Raw genomic sequence first — 21,577 nt, forward strand, 5'->3', positions numbered from 1 at the left:
ACTCTCCTTCAGATGTATGTTCCCAAATGCCTTGCCAACTGGACTGGTGTCAACTGGAGTCCAACGCCTGGGCATTTTCGAGCAGAAAATACAAAGATGAATTGGGGTACCAGCGAACCATTTACCCTATCATGTGTGAGTCTGTTGTGAATATCAAACTTATTTTCCAATTTTTGCTTAGCACTAGTAAGTAAATCTTTTGAATCTTATCTTCTTCATACAGCTGCTGCTTCTGTTGTTTCCATGTTTCCAACTGTGAAATGGAGGATCCAATCTGTTATGGAGAAAATGTCGACTTCAAATATTTCTCTGGTTCAATTCTGGGCACCCATCAAGGTCAATGGATCTACTTTCCTGTCCACTACGGATCAAACATTTGCTTTCTATAAGGGAATTGATAAGAGGCTCTCTTCATACAGGAAGCTCTGTCTAGATACTTTGATTCCAATTGACGACTACACCGAAAGTCTATTTGGCCCAATTGAACGAGTTTACACAAGATGCTTGCCAGAATATAACCCCGACGTCCAAAGCTACTCCTCTGCAGAATTTCCACTGCTCAAAACTGCAATTCGCTTCGGAATTCATTCTTATTATGCAGTTCCAGTGTTCAACAACTATGACCAGCAGTACCGTGGTGTATTTGAGATTGTATCTACACAACCATCTCTCCATCTTTCCCATCTTATTACGGTATTTGCTCATCATTTCTTTTATTTTATTTTCATATTGCTCAACCACATTGGTTGTTCACTTTTGTTTATATTGTGTATTTACTGTTTGAACAAGTCTGTAATCCTTTGTTTAATTTTCCATCATAGGGGTCGAAAATCTATTCATTTCAGTTGTATAGCATTTGTAATTCAAAGGACATGCTTTTTGGACTTTTAGAGGTATGATGTTGCCTTTTTGATTTTGGTGAAACCAAACAAAATAAATAAAAGGGATTAGAGACTGTTCTCGTTTTTATTTCCATTGCTCTACTATATATGTCCCACTAATTCCATAGCTTATCATTTTTATAGCCGCCTGTTGATGATAGACTTGATGAAATAAAGAATGGGTTATATGAGATCCTTGAAAGAGACAGTTTACCCTTTGCTCAAATTTGGATTCCTTATTCTCCATCTGTCTCTTTAAAAGTCTTGTATCGTGCTGCTGCCTCCATCTATGAACCTTCGAGTTCAATGTATCATGAGTTTGAACATGTTTCTGAGGTCTGTTTTATTGAGAGCGGTGCGGCATTGGTCGGGAGGGCATTTGCATCCCAAGGTTCATGCTTTTGCAAAGATGTTACTCTATTAAGCATCAGTGAGTACCCTTTGGTGCTTAGTGCACGAAAAGTTAGATTCACTCAGAGTTTTGCAATTTGTTTGCAAAGTAAATGCGCCGACAATAGCGTTTACGTAGTTGAGTACTTTCTGCCACCCAACAAAATGTCTGCTAGAGATACAAGGACTTTCACAAATATGCTTTTATCCACAACGAAAGAACGACTTCCAGGTTTCGTAGTTGCTCCTGGAAAAGAACTAGGGCAGAGGATGCTCGTTGAAGTTGTTAAAGTTTCCCCGAGTGATGAATTTGACTCCTTTGAAATTGGCCAATCTCTACCGAGTGTTGAATCACTTCAGGATGGAGGAGGAACAACAGAATTTGGCCAACGTCTGCTGAGTGTTCAATCTCTTCAGGATGTAGGAGAAACAACTGAAATTGATTCTTTCTGCCAACAGTCAAATAATGTTGTTGCTGCTGCTGCACTACTGGTTCCTTCTTGTTCAGCAGACAAGCATGACTCACTCAACTGTGAAAGGACAGTGGAAGTTGATCTGTTACTTCCACATCCAATAGAGGAAGCTGTGACAAACAGTGGAAAAGTTAACTTGGATGTAGCACATGATGACCACATTGAGGATACACTTGAAATAATGCAACTTGATTCACACTTTGAGCAACCAAATATAGAAATTAATTCTGCGGGAAATGCAATGACTAACAACAATAAAATCCATTCGCATAAGAAAAGCACAATACAAAGGATAGAAAAAGATTATGGGATTACTCGCAAGATCCTGGAGCAGCATTTTGGCAGGACTCTTCAAGATGCTGCCAAAAATCTACATGGTAAGTTCACTAACTTTAGCGCATTTGCGGTTCGTAGTTCTTTTTGTGCTATTATATATATGTGCGCTCATATGCCTTTAACTGAAATGATTTATGCATAGGTTCACTGAAATCCCTTTTGTGTACTTCTTTTATTGCAGTTAGTCAAGCAACATTCAAACGAATATGTAAAGAATATGAAATCACTAGATGGCCAAATTACAAGACTAGAAAGGCTAATGTCCATGTTAGCCAAGGCGTATCTTTTCAAGGTGCTGAACCATATGTGGTCAATCAACAATATCCTGCTCTTTCCCAAGAAAAAGGCACAGATTATTTGGGTCACAAAATATCTCCTGCAATAGGAAAACCTTGTGATGGTGTGATGACGGTAAAGGTTACATATAGAGGTGATATCATAAAGTTTCAACTCTCCCTTTCATCAACGAGGGTAGAATTGGAGGGGGAAGTGGAAAAGAGGCTTAAGATATCACTTGAAAGGTTTTCAATCAAGTATCAAGATGAAGGTGACGATTGGATTTTGATAAGTACTGATTCAGATTTGAGGGATAGGATGCATTCACTAAGATTGTTGGGAAGGACAACTATGAGATTACTGGTTACCCCTGAAGCTGACACATGAAGGATTTTCTGTAAGTTTTGTTACGGTTCATCTTCATTGCAGAAATGTTATCTTTTGGTGACATGGTGTTTGTCTCTTCTCTGCTGTGTTGTGATATGTCTTTGTGCTCAGTGAACCAAGGTGATTAATGCTGTTATGAATGGGGGATTGTTAAATTACGCTTGAAGTCCTAACAAGATGCCTATATATAGAAGAGGAAAATAATCCATTACGGCTTATGCACACTCTAATTGGATGATTGTTACATATTGTTTCATATCGTACTATATTATTTTAATAAATACAACGTTTGGATAGATTGTATTCATTTCCGTCGTTACATAATGTCTCAGACCAACAATTTAAATGATAAAACTACAAGAAAAGTAGGATATATGGTAGAGCTACTATAAAAAAGTAGCGGTAAAAGGATAAAATATGATTATTAAATAATAAGTAAAGATAAAATGAGAAGAAAATATTAAGGTAACGACGCGATTACATCAAATTGGTTATTACACAATATGGGACTTTTTGTTGTTACCTAATGATATGATACAATAATATTTAAGTAACAATCAAAAGACACATTGTATTTAAACTAGCAGTACAATACAATACAATGGGTAACGTGTAAGAGTTTTGTAATTTCATAATAACAGTCTAGAATCTCCCTTATCTATTTTCCATTTGCTCTTTGATTGCATGAACAATCTATTTGTAATTAGTTCCTTTGATGATCAATACAAAGCTAAATTTGTTACATTATTGTTCCTACTCCATGCCTCTCTGTTAGCATGCTCGATGTGCTTCGAGGACATGACCACATTATGAATTTTTTTATGTTCTTTCAGACTCTTTGAGTTTTTTTAATTATTTTGTGAGCTAGGGCTTGTCCTAGCCGCACCTATGTAGTAGAGGCTTATGTCAAACTTAGTATGTTTTCCGCATTTATGATTTTGTACTCTAATTTTGGTATCCTTTTGAGTTGAGTTTTGAGACGTATATTCTGCTTTGATGTTTCTTTCAGTTATATTGTTATCTTAGTGTCATGTTATGTCAAGTGGTTCGTTTAGAGTCTTTCGGAATTATATTCACTATGTCACGTCTAGGGGGTAGTTTTGGATCGTGACATTTATTGCGCTCATACTTTTTATGTGACAAAATCTCTTTTTCTAGGAAATACTATTGTACTACTCGAATAGAAAAAGTATGCACTGGAATCGTTTGATAAGGTGTATAAAAATAGTGTTGAATATAATGTACTCATAAATGTTGATATTAGTTATGTTGAGATTCTTTTTTATGCATTGTTTAACTTGATGTATTAAAATAGCACGCGTTGCATAATTTCTAAGATGAATTATTTGTTTACAAAAATATCCTCCACAAATATAGTGGAAAGGATGTGAAAAAGATTCCGAGGGACAATTGTATCTTTAATCATGTTAATGCATGCATTTTAAAACCCTTTGCATTGCTAACACCATGAATTTATATGTATTAGTTATACATACGTTAATAACAAACAAGTGTACCAAATAATGTACTGGTAATAAACAAAAGAATGTTCCGGTTATTATTATGACATCATTTTTATTATAAAGACCTCGTTCGTATTTTCTTGATGATAATGTTATAAATGTCCGAAATTAATCAAGGGTTACTCCTTTCCCTTTGCTCATCTTCCAAATTGTTGGTATATACTTGAAGTTGTATAAAATGCAACATCTCTATTAGATTTTCAAATTACAAACTTGCTTATGAAAATCAAATTCTATGGGTTGATTCACTAAATAAATAGTTGATATGGGTAAAAAAAAATGATGTGAGTGTAAAATAAAATTATAAGGGCACTCAAGAAACAAGAGAAGCAAAGCACATGACTCCGAAGACTAAAATACCACAATTTAAAATAAAAAAATTACATAGGTCACTTAAAAATGGATATTAATCTAATTGGACAAATTGTGCAAACGATTTGCCTCAATATTAACGGACCGGGCCATTTGAGGCGTGGGCAATTTATTTTATTGGAATGATTGGTACTTCGTTGAGATGTCTTTTTTTTTTTGTTTTTATAAATTCAAAAAACAAAAATTAACAGGATATATTTATTTCAAATTTCAATCAAATGTATATAAATATGATTTAAAAGAAAATGCATGAATCTATAATTTTATTCAACAATAAAAATTTTATGTACATACTTCTTGCAAAGTTAAGGGGTACATGTGATTCTCCTCACACATGAGTTTTTTTTTTTTTACTTTTTTGAGTTTAAATATCTTCCTTATAGATCTATTTGATTATCATTATTTGAATTTTCTTTAATCTATTTTTTCCTTTCATTATTTAGTCTAAAAATCTGAGAAATAAAAAGAAAATTAAAAGTGTAAATGGAAAAAGAGAAAAAAGTAAGAAAAAAATTTTCAACTATTTTTTTGCGGCTATTTATAATTTATTTTTTGTATCTGTAAAAACAATAATTGGGGCATTTATGATAAATTTTACAAGAAAATGAGTGAAAATAAATTTGACAGTCAAAATTATAAACTCAAATTATTCGTTTGAATAAAAAAATTCCGTGTGAGAATAATCAAATATACTCATACATAATAAAAAAAATAAAGATTTTTTTTTTGTTGCTTTCCTTAACCCAAAGGTATATATTTGGGTCATTTACATAATTATAGCTTGTAGATCAACAATGTGAGATTGAATGCATTAGCTATATTATCAATTGAAAAGGAATTACTAAAACAAATCAATTAGAAAACAGTAAATAATGACTTCACATCTAAAAAGGCTAGAAAAAATAGATTTTAAATAAATATATACATGATTATTCTTTTTTGAAAAAAAAAGAATTAAAAAAAATATTAGGGCCCCTCTTTAAGGTTTGGCTTTAGGCCCCAATCTTGTTGAGTCGCCCCTGATAATATACTTGAAATTGTATAAAATGCAACATCTCTATTAGATTTTCAAATTACAAACTTGCTTTTGAAAATCAAATTTTATGGGTTGATTCACTAAATAAATGGTTGATATGGGTAAAAAAAATGATGCGAGTGTAAAATAAAATTACAAGGGAACTCAAGAATCAAGAGAAGCAAATGTAACATCTCACAAATTTAAATAACTAGGAAGAAGTTGAGAATTGGAAATAATCATTTTTGGAAAGAATTGAAAGCTGGAAATTTTGTCAAGTTAGAAAAAAAGTGAGTTTTTGGTCAATTTCAAATGGCCATAACTCCTAGCTCAGGATGAGTTAGGTGTAGTTCCAGATATGGTTGGAAATCCCTTGAAATGATCTTTCCAACGCCACCAACTTTGCGCGATTCCGAGTTTGTATGAGTAAGTTATTCCCTTTGGAAGTTGGGTTGTCCGAATAAAGAAATGTCCAATCCGGATTTTAAAGGGGTATTTTAGTCTTTTCTTGCCCTATTAGTTTAATTCGTTTTTTGGTGAATTAATTAAGGGTCAAAATTGAATTGGTTCAGTTTAAGCAATTGAAATTTACGCTAGGGTTTTTGGAGAAAGAACGCAAGAGGAGAAAAGAGGAGGAAGAGCAAAGTTCGCCGTTCTTGAAGGTTTAGCTTGTGGATTTCGCCAAGGAATTGATCTTACAAGGTATGTGAGTCTCTCATAGCGTTGGGTTCATTCACCCACGTACCAAACATGTTTAGTTCAGCGCAATTCATCCTAAAAGAGTTTGAAAGTTGGTGTTCTTGACATGAATTCTGGAATTTGAATGTCGTTCTTGAATTGGGTTGAATTGTGGAGTTTCTGAGACCCTTATGTTGTGTTTTAGGGTTGTTTTGAGTTAATTTCTTCAGTATATATGCTGGGCATCAGGATCTAAAATGAATTTGAGAAAAATAATCGAGTTTAGGCGAATTGGGGCTGGAAAACGAAGAAGAAAAAAATCGAGTAGGGTTCCTGAAACAAGTCCGTGTCGCGGACTTGTTCCCCCAGTGAGCAAATTTTTCCTCCGTGTCGCGGATAGGACACGGACTCCTCTATCTCAAAATTTAATTGCGCGAGCATTTATTTAAGAGCATCTCCGCGTCGCGGACTTGTTCCAAGACAGTGATTTCGTAACTTTTCTCAAGTTTAGCTATTCAAAATCATTCCTAAACATCAAGAGACCTTTCCTATCACAAATTATAATCCTTGAATTCATAATTCAATTCAAGGAAAGTTAAGAGTCAATTCAAGTGAAGTTAAGAGTCAAGTCTAGAAGTTAAGAAGCAAGTCAAGCAAAGTTTTTAAAGTTTTCAAAAGTCTTTAACAAATGTTTTAACTTTGTTTTAAGACTTAAGTTTCAAGTTAAGCAAAAAGTAAAGAGTTTAGTTCATTTCTCAAAAGGATTATTAGGGAACTAAGTATTCCCCAAAGAGTTTATAATTTTTTTTTACATTTGAGCAAGAAAAGGGAACATCGATTCCAAGAGAGCTTTTAAGCTAAGTTTTGAGTAATTATCTCAAACCAAAGAAAGAAGTATGTTTTTAATTATAAGAGCTAGTATATTTTGGGAGTAGTATTGAGCACCGAATTGGGGGCGAGCATGAGTTCAGATAACTCACGTCTCCATAAAACCATGTAGCCACCATGGGTAGAAAAGGGTCATCCTTTTTAGATGAACCCTTTTCACAATAGACTAGTGATCCACTTAGTAATTCAGGTCCTATACCTTTGGCCGGGTATAGGATGCGTTGGCAGCGTACGGAAGATCGTTGTATCATCACAATAACTCTTATGTGATGGTTGTCGGTTAGAGAAACTTCCACAACAATATTTGCATGGTTCCTCAAGGGGTTCTGCTTAGTATGAATGGGGATATGGGACTTCATTCATGCATTGCACAAGTAGACTTTGAGAGGGAGCATGGTATGTTTTTTTTTATGATATTATGATTATGAGTTGACATCATGTTTTAAACAGTTTTCCTTTTTCTTTATATTGCACTTGTTTTAAACTGCTTTATAATGAAATGAGTTCAGTAAAGTATTCATGAGTTAGAAGAGCCAAGGTAAGTGTTTCTTTCAGAATCTTTTCAAGCCTATGTTGTATTGTTTAGCATTCCCACTCGCATACTCGTACATTCAGTGTACTGATGCCAGTTGGCCTGCATCGTCTTATGATGCAGACACAGGTAACCAGGATCAGCATCCAGCGCCTCGTTGATACAACTTGAGCACTCCGAGTCTGTGGTGAGCCTCTTTGCATCCGGAGGACTCCTTTATTTGCTTTCTAGTCTTTCAGATGTTAGGATGATCGGGGGTCCTGTCCTAACATCTCTCTTTGTTTAGAGGCTTCATAGACAATTAGTAGTTAGAGGTCTTTACATTATTATTTCATATGTTGAGACTTGAGTTGCCATTTTGGCCAAGTTGAATGTTGACTATTAAACATTTTGAGTTATTTCACTAAAATTATTTGAGCAAGTTCACTTTGATCATAGTAAGCATGTTTAGAGTCTTCCGCTGAGTCAGTAAGCCAGGCCAAGGGTTCGCTTAAGGCTAGCAATGGTCTTCGAGTGCCAGTCCCGCCCAGGGTGTAGGCTCGGGGCGTGACAACAAAGCACATGACTCCGAAGCTTAAAAGACCACAAATTTATAATAAAATTTTTAAATAGGCCACTTAAAAATGAATATCATATCATGATTTCATATCGTATGGCCAAACGGGGCCTTAGTCTAAAAATCTGAGAAATAAAAAGAAAAAATTGTGAATGAAAAAAGAGAAATTTATTTTCTGTATTTGTAAAAATAATAATTGGGACATTTATGATAAATTTTACAAGAAAATGAATGAAAAATAAATTTGAAAATCAAAATTATAAACTCAAATTACCCATTGAATAAAAAAAATACATGTGAGAATAATTAAATATACTCATACATAAATAAATAAAAAGATTTTTTTTTTTTGCTTTCCTTAACCCAAAAGGGTATATTTGGGTAATGTGTATAATGGTAGGAATATAATCGCTTCAATAATCAAAGACATATAAACTCTAAATCACAAAATTGAGAAATATATCAAATCTTTGTTCCTAACAACAAATGTCTTTTGATAATTTATTCTTTGGGTGCATAGTGACAAAGTGGTTGTGAGATATATAGAGGACTGAATTGAGGAGCTTTTATGGGTCAATGGGTGGGGAAGGAGCAATCTTGTGCACTGTGTTTACTATTGTTATGGCTTGAGAGAGAAGAAATAGATAGTGAGTGATATAGTGACATTATATTACATAAAGTTATAAGGAATAACAAAATTATAATTTTTGAACCTTAATGGCATACACCACAACCTTTTGAACCTTTCAAGATTTTCCTATTTCCTTTCCATAATTTATTGGTGATGGGTCCCAATTGAAACTATGTGTAGTGTTTTATAAAGGCAAACAATATAAATTTCACTAGTTTAGGTCCTAATTATTAATATTCAATGTAGTTTTGAATATTACTTTCCGTAATAGATTTCACTGATTGAATATATGTATCTTAACTCGATAAATACATGTATCCGAGAATTGACAAAGCATGATCAATGTTTAATTAAGAACTGTAACTAAAATGCTTACTTTAAGGAGAAAATCACCCCTTTAACTACTTTTGAAAATCTAGTCTAACAACTTCTAAGAAAATTAAAAAAAAATAATCTAATTTCTTCCATTTATTTTCGAGCAACAACAAAATGAACAACTTTCCTATCCAGAAATTTGAATTTGTTTCTTTGAATTTGAGATTTTTTTAAAAAAAAAATTCATGTTTAGAGAACAATGCGTATCTCACACTCTAGTTAGTTGTTACTTGGTTGAATATTCTAACAAAAATATATTGTTGTTTTGAACTAGATACAAACATTTAAGTCAAAAATCAAAAGTAGGTCTCCCCCTACATTTTATTTTTTAATTTAAAAGTCATTTCAGTTTGACTTTTTATTTTTCACTTAAAAGCTATTTTTTTTAAAGTCAATCCAAACGGGCTAGAAGCACTTAACTTGTGTCAATATGTGTCAATAATTGTATATATATTTATTAAACCAAAATTTGACCTCCACTGGATACAAACCTTCATTTGGAAATCTTACATAAATTAAAATTATTAATTATTTGGAACAGAATACGTGCATTTTACTAATATATTTGTAGTATGTATCTTATTCATGCACCTAATTTCATTAGTTGTATCTCATGTTTTTAAATTATGAACAATCAAATATTTTTTTCATATATGTGTATCTGATACATACTTCATGACTTTGATGGATTAATTATGTACCAGCTACATGTAGCATATAACAGATATACGTATTTATAATTTGTTATCTATCCAATTATTCGATACTAATCTTTTCAGTGAAATTTGAATCGATAAATGTATGTTTTGACTTTGGTGGGTCTTGATTATCGCTTACTACGCTAGCAATGAATTTGTGAAATTCTAGGAACATCTTCTTCAGCAACCTTCAGAGGTATGTTCCCTAATGCCTAGAGTTGTCAATATGGGCTGACCCACCCCATCCGGGCCAATTCATACAAGCTTTGAAATTTGACGGGCTAGCCCATTTTTTGTGTGGACCAGAAAATGGTCGGCCCAATCCCCAAATACGTGGGCTACGGGCTTTGTCGGGCCAGCCTTTTTTCTTAAAAGTATAATTTTTATAATTTTTTAAATTAAATTATAATTTAAAAATATTATCATAAATATCGACAAAACAATATTAAATGGTGTTAGTGTACTACTTGTTAATTAAATACACAAATAAAATTATCTTTATAATATTTATTAAGTTTGATTTCAAGTAAAAGCATAAATAGCTAAATAGAAATATTAAGCTAAATAGCTAGAAATTTTAGGGAATTTTTATTTTATGTAGTACATATTTTATAAACATAATTTGTATTTAAATTATAATATTTCAAACTTTAAACAGATTTTGAGTAGACCCTTCTTATTTTTAATACTCTATTTTATTTTTATGGGAAAATTTTCAAAATGTCAATATTTTGACATTTAATAGGTTTCCTTAGCCACACTTTCAATATTTATCTAAAATGTCAATATTTTAGCTTGTTATGTATTTGATTTATGTATATTTTATTTGTTTGATTTTCAAGATTACAATTATTTAGAAAGGAGAAAATCAAGGGAGATAATATTTTTGAAAAAAGGAACATATCACTTAAAATTCTCATCAGTTACAAATTTTTTTTAAAAAAAAATCCCTTTTTCATTCGATTGGATAAACTTTCCTTTTTATTATGTTTTCATTATAATTGTATACCAATAATTTTTACATTTTATGTGCTCACTTTACCATTCAAATTAAAATTGATTTTTTTACTTTCATAGTGAAAACTACAAATTGTATTTCAGTGATCAAAATTGTATTACATGTCTGCCAAATATATTTTTCTTTTATTTGTATTACAAAAATATTATTGATTGTATCTCAATATAATCTAATCATTACATATGAATATGATTTATGAAAGGATACAAGATTCTGGAAAAAAATAGCATACATGGTGGAAATAATACAATCTGTTGAGGAAAGATATAATATTCTAAAAAAATAAATACAAATTGACTATAGGGATACAAGATTCTGGAAAACAAATAGCATACATAGTGAAAATAATACAATCTGTTGAGAAATGATACAATATTCTAAAAAAATAATACAAATTGACTGTTAAAAAATAGGATACATGTATACTTAAGAAATACAAATCCATTTGACATACCTATTTGAATGACTACAAACTAAAAAAAAAATACAATGTTCTTAATAAAAATACAAATGATGAGTAAAAGAAAAACAATTGACAAACAAAAATTAATATGAATACTATTATGGTATGAATACAATTTTGCAACCTTCTTCTCTGACTCTCTCTTTCTTCTTTGTCTGCTATGTTTCTTTTTTCCAATTTTTTTCACCAAACACAAATCTGAATCTGTATTCACTTGTGCATTAGTAACTCTATAAGCAAAATTCAAAATTATTAAATATGAATATATAAAAATAATTAAACAATATATTATGTATGAATGCTAATGTAGATTACTACAAATTACAATCTACTAAATCTCAAATATAAAAATAAAATCACAAAAAAATCAAACAATGGTGTTTAAAATACTAAAAATCCGAAATGGATAATTATTTGATGAGTATGTTAACAAACTCACATAAAAATCGAAAAAAAATGACGGAAAATTCGTAATACATACAATCCAAAATTCAACATAATTTGTGATTTTGAAAACAAAATCTCATGAAATCTCGCAAAATAAATGATAACTTCGAAAATACCTTTATCAATTGAGAGATTTCTTGATTAATTGATAGATCTGAACAAATTGGTATGAACTTGAATAATGAGTTCTTCTTCAACAATGATGGAGAGAATAATGGTGAAAATTTGATGAAAGAGAAAAAAATGAAAAAATGATGGGGACAATAGTGAAAATTGAAAAGTTGATGAAAGAGTAAAAAATTTGAAAACGTAAAAGATGGAAAATAAATTTAATGGAATTAAAGCCTAGGAAAAAGTGTAAATGGGTAGTGTATGTATTTCATGTTGGACCGTTTTGAGAAATAAAAGGAAAGACAAATAATTGTATTTGAATATAAATTATATTCTAAAATATTGACATTTTGACATTTTAAATAATTATTTTAAAGTATAAATATTTTTACTAATTAAGTTAGGGATTGTGACTAGTTTGCTAATTTTTCCAATTTTTATTTGGCCCACAGGCCAGCCTTATCTATATTTTTCAAGCCCCACAAATCGACAGACTTATTTAGGCTGGGCTAAAAAAATCTTTTCTTAAATTGACTCCAAAAATCGTAGCCTAGCCCTATCAAGTCAGGAGTTAAGCCAAGCTGATCCAACGGAGCTAGCCCATATTGACGGCTCTACTAATGCCTTATCAACTGAAGTCCAATGGCTGGGCATTTTGGAGCATAAAACACAACGACGAGTTAGACTACCAGCGATCCATCATTAAGTATCAATATATATCTTATATTATAGAAAATGATAATAACCAAACAAAAATTTAATTTCTTCCATACGTTTATGTTAATAGTAATACATACAACTAAATAATCTTTAGATGAATAAATAATGATAAGTTGAAAAATATAGAGGAAGTAAATGATGATGTATGTTCATCATCTTCACTTTAATAGACACTAATCAATAATGACAAAATGTCTGCACAGACAAAATATAGCAAAGCATAGGCGAGAGGATAGTTTTTTCCGACAATGCAATTGCTCAATTACAATTTAAATGACCAAAATACCCTTAAAATGCCTAGCAGACATGTTGATACCAATAATTTTACCGACTCTTCTAATATAAATAAACGATGAACCTGTTCAAGCAAAACAAGTTTTGGAAAATTACAATTAAGTAACTAAAAAAACCCATCGTGAATGAGTAAAATCTTACTTATTTCTACAAATTGCGTGTGCGGCTTAAAATTCTGAAATTGATAAGCTTCTCTTGATCTCTTAACCTTTTTGCCATCTTGCTAGAGATACGCAAAAAAAGAAAATTTATCAAAAAGCAGCTGAATCACAACCAGATTTTTTTTTAAAAAAAGGATAAAAATATCGAATTGAGGGAAAAATAACTTAAACAATTTTCAGGTATGAGAAAAACGTCGAATTCATCACAGCAGGGAATGAGAATGGAAAGACGAAGAGGATACATATTAGGCTTTGGATAAAATCAAAGCGTGAAGTGGTGGGCTACGTGTGTGTTTAGTCATGGAATGAAAGACACGTATAACCAAATGGCTGAAAAGCCAAATATACCCTTAACTTCTAATTTATTGACGTTAAGCAGGCATGTTGAAACTGTTGGTTTATTACATTTTAATATTAATGTTTTGTATATTAATTTGCTTAGTGTTGACCGTTGCTGCCAATCTTTAGTGACTTTTCAGTTTGCAACCGTTGAAATGTCATGATTGCTACATTACTATACTGCATTACTCCATTGGCAGTAAGTGCATATGTTACAAACTTCTGGTGCAGCAACTAAGGTCTAAGCCGTTGGTGGCTGATAACTTTTTATCTCATTTGCTTATTCACTCTTTATTCCTCCATCATACCTTGTAACCTATGTAACATATGTAACCCCCTAAATTATTTATCTTCAATATTTACTACACCATTCATCTTCCTATTCATTGCTAGGAAGATTTCTTCTAGTATAAATAGTGATGGTCTTCATTTGGTTTGGGATACACAATACACAAGAGAATATAGAGTGCGTAAGGTTTGTCAAAAAGAGAGTTCTTATTAGTTGAAGGGAGGTGTTTCTTTTGTGGAGCTTTGGACTCAACTCTTGTCCAGAGTTGTTGAGTTATACTTTGTGAAGGTTGTTGTATCCTGGAGGGGACAAGTCAAGAGAACTACTACTGGACCGGTGAAAACATTTGCTACAGTAGGCTTGAATCTCCTTAAAGAAAGCGAGATATCCGCGCCTCAGCCTGAAAAGATTTATTTCTTTATTTCTTTATTTTTATTTTCAATTGTAATTTTGTATTTTTTATTATCTTGTAAGTTGTTCACTAACAGAAACTGCCTGAAACTATCTCTTCTATCTAAGAGACTAGCGTTTTTCTTCTATCTAAGAGACTAGCCTAAAATGCCTAGTAGACATGTTGATACCAATAATTTTACCGACTCTTCTAATATAAATATAATAGAAAAGAAAAGAAAAATAATAAAATCACACAACGTGTGAGAGTTGTGTGAAAAAGTAACGTATGATACTAGTGTAGGGGTGGAAGATAAAAGGGCAATAATTAATTCATAAGTGTCTATATACAAGGTAAAAGAACGAGTGAAATTTTTTACGTCTACTACTCTTCCGGTCCTTAATTATTTGTCCACTTTTAAATTAGCACCCCTAATAAGAAAATAATGATTGACATAATGAGTTTACCATTTTACCCCTATTAATTATGAAGTTGAACTAAAAACTTAAGATTTTCAAGAAGTTCTACCTTTTTTAAAGTAATTAATTGAGAATATAATATGTAAAAAAATGTCCTTTCTTGATTTGTCAAAATAGGCAAGCAATTAGAGATAACTATAAAAGAAAAAATAAGTAGTATATCACAACAATCATATTGTAACAATTACTATATTAATATTGTAAAGTTTCTTCCACTATATAAAGTGCAATACATTTCATTTTGTTCACTTTCATACAATGTAACTACCTACTTTCTTTCCCTAAACGTAATGCTCACCACAACAGATGAAGAAAGGGTTACATATCTTATCATAGAAATGGTAATGATATTTGAATAATATTTAATTATGACGTGAAAATATGTAATATCCATTTCTATTCCATGTAAAAATAATTAACTGAATTATAAATTTAACACTAAATTTATTAAAAACTTAAATTCAACAGAACATTAAATAAATATACAATGATAACTTAGGACGTATCCAAAAAAATGGAGGGAGTAAAGAACTTATATTGAAGTGAATTTTCTTATTCGAAAAGAGTGTCACTATCGTACAAATTGAGAATTATGGATACTTTTTTAAAAAAAAGTTTCAATAAAGAAGAAATTGTACAACTTTTTGCCTGTCATTCTCCTGTTGCAATTTCTACCGTGGCTACAGCCTACAGCGCGTATACTACAGTACTTTTTTTTTTATGTATTGCCACAAAACGCGGAGCCTCTTTAACCTCTTGAGCTTCTTGCACCCATCCACAAATTAAATTTGTCTTTTTCAGAGATATTTGAATTTTTATGATCATTTCATAGTGAAATTTGATAAAAGTAATTTTTATTTTCAAAATGAAAATAATATTTGAATATTTGGCTATAAATACAAATTAGATTTATTTCTTATTTTGCATGAGTTATTTGGAGTGAAAAACAAATTTTGAATGTTTTTTAATTCTTGAAAAATTTGAAATTCCAACTTCAAATTGAATTCCGTTCAACTCATAAAAGAAAAGGCAGTGAAATTCTCCTCTATGGAGCATCTTCTTCATCAAGCTTCAGAGGTATGTGCCGTAATGCCCTGTCAACTGGACTGGTATCAACTGAACTGTAATGGCTGGGCATTTTGGAGCATAAAACACAACGATGAGCTGCAGTACCAGCGATCAATTTCCCCTATCATGTGTGAGTTCAGTTGTGAATATCAAACTATTTTTGCTTCACTTGTCAGTTTTTTGTTTTGAATCTTATCTTCATGATCCAGCTGCTGCTGATTCTGTTGTTTCCAGTTCTGTAATGGTGAAATTGAGGATCAAATCTGTTCTTGAGAAAATGTGGAGTCCACATATTTCTCTGGTTCAATTTTGGGCACCCATCAAGGTCAACGGATCGAATTTCCTGTCCACTGCAGATCAACTATTTGTTTTCAGTAAGGAACTTGATAAGAGGTTGTGTTCATACAGGAGGTTCTGTCTCAATACTTTGATTCCAATTGACGAGTACAAGGAAGGTCTACTTGGACGAGTTTCCACAAGTTGCTCGCCAGAATGTAACCCCGACCTCCCAAGTTACTCCGCTGCAGAGTTTCCACTGCTTCAAAGTGGAATTCGCTTGGGAATCCATTCTTATTATGCAATTCCAGTGTTCAACCTCCATGATCAGCGGTACCTTGGTGTACTTGAGATTGTATCTACAAAATCATCTCTACTTCTTCCCCAACTTATTACGGTATTTGCTCATCTCTTCTTTTATTTTATTTTTAGAATGCTCAAATGTTGAATAGCAGCAGTTTTTCGATTGCTTTCTGGCTGCTAGCCTTTTTTGAATCTACTAGCATGTGATTTTCTCTCTCTTCTAACGCTCAACTTAGAATGTCTTCTTACCCACCCTCACCCCCACCCCTTGAGACAACTCCTGCCTGCGACCAGTAATTTCATGAGACAGCAGCGCCAATGCGTGTAGGAGAGTACAAATCGTTTTCGTCTAGAACAACAACAACAACACATTGATATCTACTGCCTTCACACAGGTTCTACCTGCTGAAGTTGGTACCTCTGGTTGCACTGGTCGATTCTTTATATTCAACCCTAGTAGATATATATATTGCTGCTTGCTCTTGTGTTTCTGTATCACAAATTTATATTTAGTATTAGTGGTTGGCTGAGTCTAAATATTAGTGGTTGACTGATTCATGCTTATAGTTTCATCTTTGATTTTATTTCATTATTTCTTGTACTTGGTTTTCTCTAATTAGAGTAGTACACCGGTCATTGTTACTTAGATTTACAACTAGTTACTAGTCTGCCTCTTACTGGTTGGTTCCATTTGCTGTCTGGCTTTCTTGTTTGCTCTCTAGTTTTCAGATTTTAGTTCTTCTTAGAATCTTGTGCGGTATTGCTTTTACTTGCCATTTCTTGCTTGTGTGGTAGTAGTGATTTCACCTTGTTTTAGTGGTAGAGGTTTAGAGATTGACCCTGGACTGGAGTCTGGGTTCAGGTTGAGAAGGACCAAGATTAAATACTTGGAGTGCAACTTTAATGATGTGACACATGAGGCTAATGTGGAAGTTAGACTTGATACATAGGTCATCCAAAAGAGAGGTAATTTTAAGTATCTTGGGTGGATTATCTAGGGAAATCGAGAGATTGAAGGTGGAGGGAATGAAGGCTCGCATTTGGAGTCTTTGTGATAAGAAGGTGCCACATGGACTCAAAGGGAAGTTCTTGAGAGTGATAGTTAGACCATTTATGTTGTATGGTGTAGAATGTTGGCCAGTCAAGAACTCTCACATTCAGAAGATGAAAGTGACAGAGATGAGGATGTTGCAGAGTATGTGTGGGTATATACTATGAGAGATATAATTTAAAATGAGGATATCCTAGAAAAGTTGAGGGTGACTTCGGCAGAAGACATGATGCGGGAAGCAAGGTTGAGATGGTTCGGGCATGTGATGAGGAGATGCATGGATGCCCCAGTGCGGAGGTGTGAGAGGTTGGTTATGGATGGATTCAGAAAAGGTAGAGGTAGACCAAAGAAGTACGGGGAGAGGTGATTAGATAAGATATGACACAATTACAGCTTATTGAGGACATGACCGTGTGGAAGACACAAATTAGGGTAGAAGGTTAGTAGGTTGGAGAATGTCCATACTAGTAGTTAGTTGTGCTTGTTGCCCTACCAACTAGTCGTAGTACTACTCTCTTGTTCTCTAATTTCTATGACTATTTGTTATTTCATGTAGTTTGTTTTTAGTAGTCTTTTTGTTGCAGTACTATTATGTTCCTATATGTTGTTTTGTTACTATCTTTTGTCTATTGTACCTTCATTATGTCTTTTCCTAGCCTGTTTTTTCCTTGAGCCGAGGGTCTATAAAAAACAACCTCTTTATCTCACCTCCGAGGTTGAGGTAAGGTCAGTGTATACTCTACCCTCCCTAAACCCCATTGTATGGGACTACACTAGGTATGTTGTTGTTGTTGTTGTATGAGGTTTACCTTGAATATATTCTGGCTAGGATGATCACTTTCTGTCTTCATCATGATATCTGTAGGAGTTAGGCCATAGACTTGAAATCAACACTTTCTTGGAAGATAGATGAGGTTGGAGGCATGGTCATATGCTTGAATTTAGACAAAAAACAAGTGTGCCACCCATTCTTTTTGGTTGTGCAAATACATGTCTAAATTGTTGGATTTCAACCAAAGGACATTGGTTAATTACTTTTGTTTATATTCTGTATTTACTTTTGAAGAAGGCGATAATCCTTGTATATTTTTCCATCATAGGGGTTGAATTCCAAATCATTTGGGTTGTATAGCATTTATAACTCAAGGGACGACATGTATTTTGGACTTTCAGAGGTATGGTGTTGTTTTTTAAATTTTTGTGAAACCAGGAAACATAAATAAAAGTAAAAGAAAAGGAGATCAGAGACTGTTCTCGTTTTTATTTCCATTGCTCTAATATATATGTCCCACTAATTTCATAGCTTATCTTATCATTTTTATAGCCGCTGGTCGATGATAGACTTGACGAACTAGAGATCGGGTTATATGAGATCCTTAAAATACATAGTTTACCCTTTGCTCAAATTTGGATTCCTTATTCTCCATCCGGCGCTTCAAAAGTCCTGTATTGTGCTGGTGCCTCCATCTATGAACATTCGAGTTCAAGGTATCATGAGTTTGAAGATGTTTCTGAGGCCTGTTTTATTGGGAGCGGTAAGGCATTGGTGGGGAGGGCATTTGCATCCCAAGGTTCATGCTTTTGCAAAGATGTTACTCTATTAAGCTTCAACGAGTACCCTTTGGTGCCTAGTGCACGAAAAGCTAGATTGACCCAGAGTTTTGCAATTTGTTTGCAAAGCAAATGTGCCAACAATATTGTTTGTGTAGTTGAGTACTTCCTGCCACCCAATGAAATGGTTGTTGGAGATACAAAGACTTTCTTAAATATGATTTTATCCACAATGAACGAACAACTTCCAGGTTTCATAGTTGCTTCTGGAAAAGAACTAGGGCAGAGGATGCTCGTTGAAGTTGTTAAAGTTTCCCTGAGTGATGAACTTGACTCCTTTGAAATTGGCCAACCTCTGCTGAGTGTTCAATTACATCAGGATGGAGGGGAAACAACAGAAATCGGCCAATCTCTGGCGAGTGTTCAATCACATCAGGATGGAGGAGAAACAACAAAAATTGATTATTTTTGTGAACAGTCAAATTTACAGAACATGGAGAATAATGTTGCTGCTGCACTACTGGCTCCTTGTTCATCACTCAAGCGTGACTCACTCAACTGTGAGCGGACAGTGGAGGTTTATCCGTTACTTCCTCATCCAATAGAGGAAGCTGTGACAAACAAAGGAACGGTTAATGTGGATGTAGCACATGATGACCACATTGAGGATACATGTGAAATGATGCAACTTGGTTCACACTTTGAGCAACCAAATTTAAAAATTAATTATGCGGGCAATGCAAGGAATAATGACAAAGTGGAGCATAATGATTTTAGATATGTCAGAGAATCGTTTCAAGCTGAAGCTATAAACAGAGAAAGTAACTTTGCCAGTGGAGCAATGACTAACAGCGAGAAAATCCATTCACAGAAGAACATCATAATACAAAGGATAGAAAAAGATCATGGGATTACCCGCAAGATTCTGGAGCAGCATTTTGGCATGACTCTTGAAGATGCTGCCAAAAGTCTACATGGTAAGTTCACGAACTTTAGCGAATTTGAGGTTCATAATTCTTTTTGTGTTATTATATATATGTACGCTCCTATGCCTTTAGCTGAAATGATTTATGCATAGGTTCACTGAAATCTCTTTTGTGGACTGCTTTTATTACAGTTAGTCGAGCAACACTGAAACGAATTTGTAGAATATATAATATCTCTAGATGGCCACATCACAAGACTAGAAATGTTAATGTCCATGTTAGCCAAGGCTTATCTTTTCAAGGTGCTGAACCATATGTGAGTGATCAACAATGCCCTGTTCTTTCCCACGAAAAAGGCACAGATTATTTGGGTCACAAAAGATCTCCTGCAATAGGAAAACCTTGTGATAGTGTGATGACTTTAAAGGTTACATATAGAGGTGATATCATAAAGTTCCAACTCCCCTTTTCATCAACGAGGGTAGAATTGGAGGGGGAAGTGAAAAAGAGGCTTAAGATATCACTTAAAAGGTTTTCAATAAAGTATCAAGATGAAGATGACGATTGGATTTTGATAACTACTGATTCAGATTTGAGGGTTGGTATGCATTCACTAAGGTTGTTGGGAAGGACTAGTATGAGATTACTGGTTATCCCAGAAGCTTAGACTTGAAGGAATTTTTCGTAAGTTTTGTCATGATGTTTATCTCTTCCAAGTTGTGACATGTCTTTGTGCACAGTGAACCAAGGTGATTAATGCTGTTACGAATGGGGAACTGTCAAGTTACGAAAGATGCCTATATATATAGAAGAGGAATCACAAGGAAGATTTTAGTTAATACTACTATTATTATTAAAAGTATTTTACTTCCACTTTTTGTAATATTACCACCTACTAATGGTAGCTAGATTTTGTGTCCCCCCGGCTTCTCGTATAAATAGACAGTGTAATGCAAATGCATAATACATAAACATGACCCTTAACTTGACTATAGCGGATAACAATGCCCTCCAACTTTGAGTGTGCACAAGTAGACACTTAAACTAGTATAAAATTGATAAGTAGACACACGCGTCCTACATGACATAATACGCGTAGAATGTGGGCTGCCTCAGTTTGGCCTTGAACTTGGACTGACAAATTATGTTGCTACATACCTCTATGACTGCATGCCTCTTTGATTGCTGGAGAGAATTTAATCGTGCATTAGGTTATGTTTGTTTGAAAGACAAATTGGGTGGGTCAATGTTATAGATTAAGTCGGGTTATATTATTGGGGAGGAGCGGGTTATATCTGAATTGAATTTGTTTTAAATTGAACAGTTCTTTTAATCCTAGTCGTCCACATATCTTCTGTTAGTTATAAAGGTATATTTCGCCTGAAAGTATAACGGAAAAGATATATCTAGCCCGAAAGTATAAGGAGGGGTATATGTAAACTATTTCTAATACTACAGGAGTCTATTTGACCCTTTACCGTATAATTAATCCCAAAATATCTTTGTCATCTAGCTAACCACCCTTACTATATTCTAAGGCATGAATATAAAAAGCCATGAGAAAAAAGTAACGTTAGGAAAAGCAAAGGAAGCAAATAATTAACATGATAAATGCACTACAAAATATCAGACATCTTCAACTATTATTTAATTGGGTTATGTATAAATGATGAATAGGA

The 21,577-nt window shown here is 33.3% G+C and overlaps 1 protein-coding gene across 4 annotated transcripts in view; it reads left to right on the forward strand.

Moving 5' to 3' along the window:
• LOC125852284 (protein NLP3-like) overlaps window positions 1-20,737 on the forward strand; it is a 42,655-nt gene extending 21,918 nt beyond the window's left edge. The window contains exons 1-6 of one of the 4 annotated variants that reach the window (XM_049532015.1): window positions 7-135; window positions 224-693; window positions 822-893; window positions 1,026-2,121; window positions 2,262-2,627; window positions 20,456-20,737. In XM_049532015.1, coding sequence (XP_049387972.1) covers window positions 27-135; window positions 224-693; window positions 822-893; window positions 1,026-2,121; window positions 2,262-2,627; window positions 20,456-20,565 — 2,223 coding nt within the window. In that variant the 5' untranslated portion in view covers window positions 7-26 and the 3' untranslated portion in view covers window positions 20,566-20,737. Of the gene's footprint in view, window positions 1-6; window positions 136-223; window positions 694-821; window positions 894-1,025; window positions 2,151-2,261; window positions 2,628-16,116; window positions 16,465-18,521; window positions 18,597-18,745; window positions 19,950-20,089 lie in introns of those variants that run through there. The other 3 variants (XM_049532014.1, XM_049532017.1, XM_049532016.1) reach the window with 3 other exon arrangements.
• Window positions 20,738-21,577: the final 840 nt, after the last annotated feature.

The sequence above is a fragment of the Solanum stenotomum genome, unplaced genomic scaffold (genome assembly GCF_019186545.1).
Source record: "Solanum stenotomum isolate F172 unplaced genomic scaffold, ASM1918654v1 scaffold3344, whole genome shotgun sequence".
In the NCBI taxonomy this organism is placed as follows: domain Eukaryota; kingdom Viridiplantae; phylum Streptophyta; class Magnoliopsida; order Solanales; family Solanaceae; genus Solanum; species Solanum stenotomum.